At 46.5% G+C, this 5381-nt stretch overlaps 1 protein-coding gene across 1 annotated transcript in view; it reads right to left on the bottom strand.

The window, feature by feature from the left end:
• Trim37 (tripartite motif containing 37) overlaps positions 1-3355 on the bottom strand; it is a 129787-nt gene extending 126432 nt beyond the window's left edge. Inside the window, exons 1-2 of the mRNA XM_005350477.1 lie at positions 2937-3355; positions 335-436 (exon numbers count right to left, since the gene is read on the bottom strand). Coding sequence (XP_005350534.1) covers positions 335-436; positions 2937-3071 — 237 coding nt within the window. The 5' untranslated portion in view covers positions 3072-3355. The remainder of the gene's footprint in view (positions 1-334; positions 437-2936) is intronic.
• Positions 3356-5381: the final 2026 nt, after the last annotated feature.

Genomic DNA, 5381 nt, shown 5'->3' with positions numbered 1-5381 from the left:
ACCAGCCTGGTCTACAGAGCTAGTTCCAGGACAGGCTCCAAAACCACAGAGAAACCCTGACTCGAAAAACCAAAAAAAAAAGAATTGCAAAAAAACAAAAAGAAACAAAGAAAAGAAAAAGAAAAAGGGTCATGGTTAATACTTACAGGACAGCATTAAGGAAAAAGAGGCAGGTGGACCTCTGTGAATTTGAAGGCAGCCTGGTCTACAGAGTAAATTCCAGGCCAGCCAGAGCTGCAATGAAAGACCTCAAAAGAAACTGTAAGATCTCAAAACAAAACAAAACAGTTAACAAAAACAAAACTGAATGCACATAAAAAGAAATACAACTTACCCTAATACAGCTGAAACAACAAAGCTTGGAGCAATGAGGACACAGCCGAGCATCCCGCAATTTCTCCATACAAATGAAACATCGGAAAACCTCAGCAATGCTCTGGAAACAAAAGATACAGTAAGGTTCTCAGATTACACCAAATCAAGCATAAAGAGCAAGATAAAAAGACTTCAATCAAGGTCAGGCATAGTGGTGCACAACTTTAATTCCATCATTCAGGGGGCAGTGGCAGTAGGATCTCTGCCAGTCTGAGACTATACATAGTGAGTTCCAGGCATCCCTGGGCTACTCAGTGAGACCCTGACTCAAGAAAAAGAAAAAGGAAAAGAGAGAGAAAGAAACCAATTCACCCAGCATTTCCACTTGGGGCTGATAGTGCCTCTCAGCTCTTACTATACTCCCCATCAGAACTTTGGCCAATCAGAATATTTGGAAAACAAGCATAAGCTTGATGATGTTCCTAAGAAAACATACGGACTAAGAAAGCGGCTCAGTTAGTGAAGAGCCTGCCTTGAAAACAAAAGAATCTAGCGTTCCCAGAATCCAGGAAGAATCCAGGATGCTGGTAGGTGTATGCCATCCCAGCTATGGCAAGACAGGAGACAGAGACAGGCAGATCCCCAGAAGCTTACTGCCAGCTAGCCTTGCTAACTGGCGAAGTTCCAATGAGACCCTGCCTCAAACAAAAGGTGGAATGTAATCACCAGTGGGTCTCCTCTGACCTCCATATGTGTATCATAAACACACACACCTGCACCTTGATGAACACACATGTGCGCATGCACACACGCACACACACACGCAATGAGGAAAACATGAAATGCAAATATAAACTTTATGTAGAAATATCTTCCCTGGGGTACGTTAAGTAAACTATGACAATTACACAGCATGTAGAAATACATGGTAGTACAGAAACTGTGTGTGTCATTAAGAAGCAAAGGAAGATTGCATGACTAAATACACAATGAGAACTTACTAGTTCTGCAACTTCACAAAAGAGATGAATGGCTTTTGTAATTACAAATGGGGATTTGTTTTTAAGAGACAATAGTCTACTACAGAGCTCCGGATGGCCTGAAAACTCCCTGTACTCACCATCTTGGCCTAGAAATCAGAGATCTGCTTGCCTCTGCCTCCCAAGGACAGGGATTAAAGGAATGCACCACCACATCCAAACAGGAAATTTTTACAAGATAAACTGGAGCTGGCAAGGTAGCTCAGCAGCAAAGGCTGTACCATCAAGCCCAAGGAGCCCCACATGGTAGGAGAACTGACAGCTGTCCTGACTGCCACATGAGCACATTAAGGCTCACTCAAAATAAAGAAAAACATATTTGGAAAGATATTTAGGTTAGTTATTGGAAAAGTTTTCTGGCCCAAAGAGAAACTAATTCAGAATCCGAATTTCTGTCCTGATGTAATCAACTGATTATGTGAGCCCGGGAATCTGCATCCACTAAAAATTTTAGTGTCACTTCTGACATCTAGTTACCAATAAAAAAAAAATTGTAAACAGGAAAGTTTTTAAAAGGTTGTAAATAGAAAAAAAACCACAATACCATTCTTCTTTGCAAGTTTCAGAGGAATATATCTTGAAAGTAACTGACAAGTTAAAATTAAAAAACAAAACTAAAAATACTGTTGTTGTATATTTCAAGTTTATTTTTGCAGAAAGACGTTTGTTTTTATTCCATCCCAGAAGAATTAAACTCTCCTAAAAACCAAGAAAAGTTTACAAAACCTTTCTACGGCTTTCACAAAAGCAATGAATGATTCTAATCATTACTGCAAGCTGGAACCTGAGAGATGGGAACTCTAAATGGCTCTGAGAAAACCACTGGGTGAATTGGGTTAATCTCAAGTGCAGTGCTCACTCAGTCAGTTACCTTCCCCCCCCCCCACACACACACACACACTGCAGACAGGGTTTCTCTGTGTAGCCTTAGTTGTCCTTGGCTACCCCAAGGACCAAGAAGGCCTTGAACTCACAGACGTACAACTGCCTCTACCTTCCGAAAGTTGGGATTAAAGATATGCGCCACCAATGCTCGGCCTCCTTACTTTTTAAAAGCCAAAATTACATAGTACTTTAGTGTCTGAAAGGTTCAAATTGTAATTATCACTACATAGCATAGTTGTATCCCCCCAAAAAGCAATCTTTTTGACGCTTCTAGCTCTCATGGAAATATCCCAACCATGAAGTCATTCTACAAGAACCAATGCTGGAAACTAGTCTTTAAGACCGTAGTGTACGAGAGGTGTGTGCGTATCTTACAAAATGTACCGCTGAGGGTGAAAATGTTTAATCATTCCGAGCAAGTCGTGGCGCGAAAGCAGGGCAAGTCCTCCCGATGAATTTGCAATTTTGCTCTGGAAAGGCTCAACCTGCGAGCCGGGACGAACACACGGGCCAAGGCAGCGCTGCAAACTCTCAGCACCTGACTGCGGAACAGCTTCAGCACCTGGCAGCCTGAGGGCAGCAGAAAGCCGAGAGCCAGCCTGCCTCCCACAGGGAAGGCGAGAGCATGGCGCCCCGGATAGAAAAGGCTCCTCGATGGCGAGGAGCCCAGCCGCCACGCTCCGCAACGCCCCTCACCTCCACACTCTGCTCGTCCATTGCCTCCGGCGCTCGGCGGGGCCCTCGGCGACCCCCGGACTCCGTGGTCTGCACTGTCAGCCGCCGGCCCGAGGTCGCCAGCTCAACTGCGCCCACCTCAGCAGGCTTCCACATCAGTGCCACCTCCGTTCCCCATCCCGTCAGGTTCCCCGCCGGCTAACCCCCATTTCGCCATTTTTATCCGCGCGCCAGCCCTGGGGCGGAGACGGTGGGCTAGCGGTAGCCGCAGCGCCTTCCAGCCGCCTCAGCCGCCGGCCGGCGTCCGCGTGGGAGCCTCGGCCCACGTGACGCCGGCGCGCGCGTGTGGAACGGGCTCGGGGCTGGGTCCGCGGCAAAACCGGCGCTGCAGGGAATTCGCAAACACCAACGGTAACCAGGGCAGCTAGAGGCGCGGCAGCCGGGAGAGCGTGGTGCGCACGCTCATTCGGCGAGGCGGGGGGAGAGGCGGGGCCCGGGCTCCCGCGGGGCGTGCAGCTCGCAAGCTCGGGGAGGCGGTGCGGCGGGCCAGGCGTCCGCACCCGGGTCTCAGGTTTTACCGCCCGAAAGGCCGCACCCGCCCGGTGAGCGGGAGGGCCTCAGTTAGAAGCCACGCCTCCAAGTAGTAGGAACTGGGAGATGTTTGCGCTCTCCGCAGCCTCTGTGCTGATCTCTATGGTCTGTGGCTCACTTTAGGAACCCCTGGACTCGTGGTTAGGGTGTTTGTTTTCCGCGCGCAAACTTTAAGAATTTTTTTTTGTTATTGGTTTTTTTAGACTTCGTTTCCTTTATCATAGGAAATACAGTTCGAAAGCTCCAATTGTGACCAAGCGGTTTCTTTTGTTTTGGCTTATTTCGAGACAAGGTCTCTGTAGTTCATATTGGACTGGATATATGGTATAGTCTCGAAGCTTCCTGAGTGTCAGGATTGCAGGCGCTCTACCAAGTCGGCTTCTCATTTTAGGGAGACAATTGGAGCCACATCCCACCCACTGCTCTCTTCTTCCTGCTACAGGGGGAATAACTTAAAAAAAAAACTGTATACTTCCTTCCTAGGCTGTCGCCTCTAATTTCCTGCCGGAAGAGACTAGTCAGGTTGAAGAAATTGAGGGGGTGTGAGACAACAGGAGGTCAAATGCTTAAATCTTAATTTTTCTTGTGAGTTCCTTCCATAGTTATTTATAAACTACAATCTAGATTATAATCTAAAAAGGAATGAACCATAGACAAGATTGGCAGGCTCTAGACAGATGGCCCAGAGGTAAGAGCACTTGCTGCTCTAGGGGAGAAGCAGAGCTTCTGATTCCACCATTGCACTCCTAGCCTGCAACTCCAGCTCCACATCAGACATGTTCTTCTGGCCACCTCAGAAACGAGAAATCACATGCACACATATGAACATAACCCAAAATAATCAACACACAATTTAAGAAAAGCAGAGGTTGAAAATGCTTTCACTTCAAATCACTATGGTCTTGGAAATAGATGCAGGTTGACAGCTGAACAATTAACATGTTTGTTTTTGTTCTCATGTAGGGAGGGGGTTCATGTGGCTGGAACTTGCTTTGCAGCAGATGCTGGCCTTGAACCTCTGCCTCCACTTCCTTGGTGCTGGGATAGTACAAAGGTGTGCCACGTCGCGTTTACACTTTAAAATTATTAATTTTGTTGTGTAAATTTTACCTGAAATTTCCATATTTTTATTATTTATTTATTTATTTATTTATTTAGTTAGTTAGTTATTTAGTTAGTTAGTTAGTTAGTTAGTTAGTTAGTTAGTTAGTTAGTTAGTTAGTTAGTTTTTCCAGACAGGGTTGCTTTGGAGTCTGTCCTGGAACTAGCTCTTGTAGACCAGGCTGGCCTCGAACTCACAGAATTAAAATAATTTTCTATGTACTTTCAGTGTATTCTTTAGCTGGATGGTTGTGGTGCTAGCCACCTCATTCACAGGTGCCTAAGGTAAGAAGATCGTCAGTTCCAAGTCATCATGCACCATGTGCTGGGACCTACTTCAAAACAGTAATCTGTCAGGGTGGGTGTGGCTGTGCTCCTTCAATCCCAGAACTCAGTAGGCAAAGGCAGGCAGACTTCTGTGCCTGTAACAAATTTTAAAGCAGGTATGATAGGTCATGTCTGTAATCGCAGCACTTGGACAACTGAAGTAAGATCATCTCCAGTTCCAGGCCAGCATGGCCTAGAGAGTGAGATCCTGTCTCCAAAAAACAAAACAGCACCAGAGCAGTGGTGGCACTTGCCTTTAATCGCAGCACTCAGGAGGAGGCAAGAGGGTCTTTGTGAGTTCAAGGCCTACAGAACAAGTTCCAGGACAGCCAAGGCTACACAGAGAAACTGTCTTTTAAAAGATGGCTCAGGGCCGGGCGGTGGTGGCGCACGCCTTTAATCCCAGCACTCGGGAGGCAGAGGCAGGCGGATCTCTGTGAGTTCGAG

This window comes from Microtus ochrogaster, chromosome 7, assembly GCF_000317375.1.
Source record: "Microtus ochrogaster isolate Prairie Vole_2 chromosome 7, MicOch1.0, whole genome shotgun sequence".
In the NCBI taxonomy this organism is placed as follows: domain Eukaryota; kingdom Metazoa; phylum Chordata; class Mammalia; order Rodentia; family Cricetidae; genus Microtus; species Microtus ochrogaster.
Note: the sequence above shows the minus strand (reverse complement) of the source record. Positions and strands in the feature narration are given on the sequence as shown.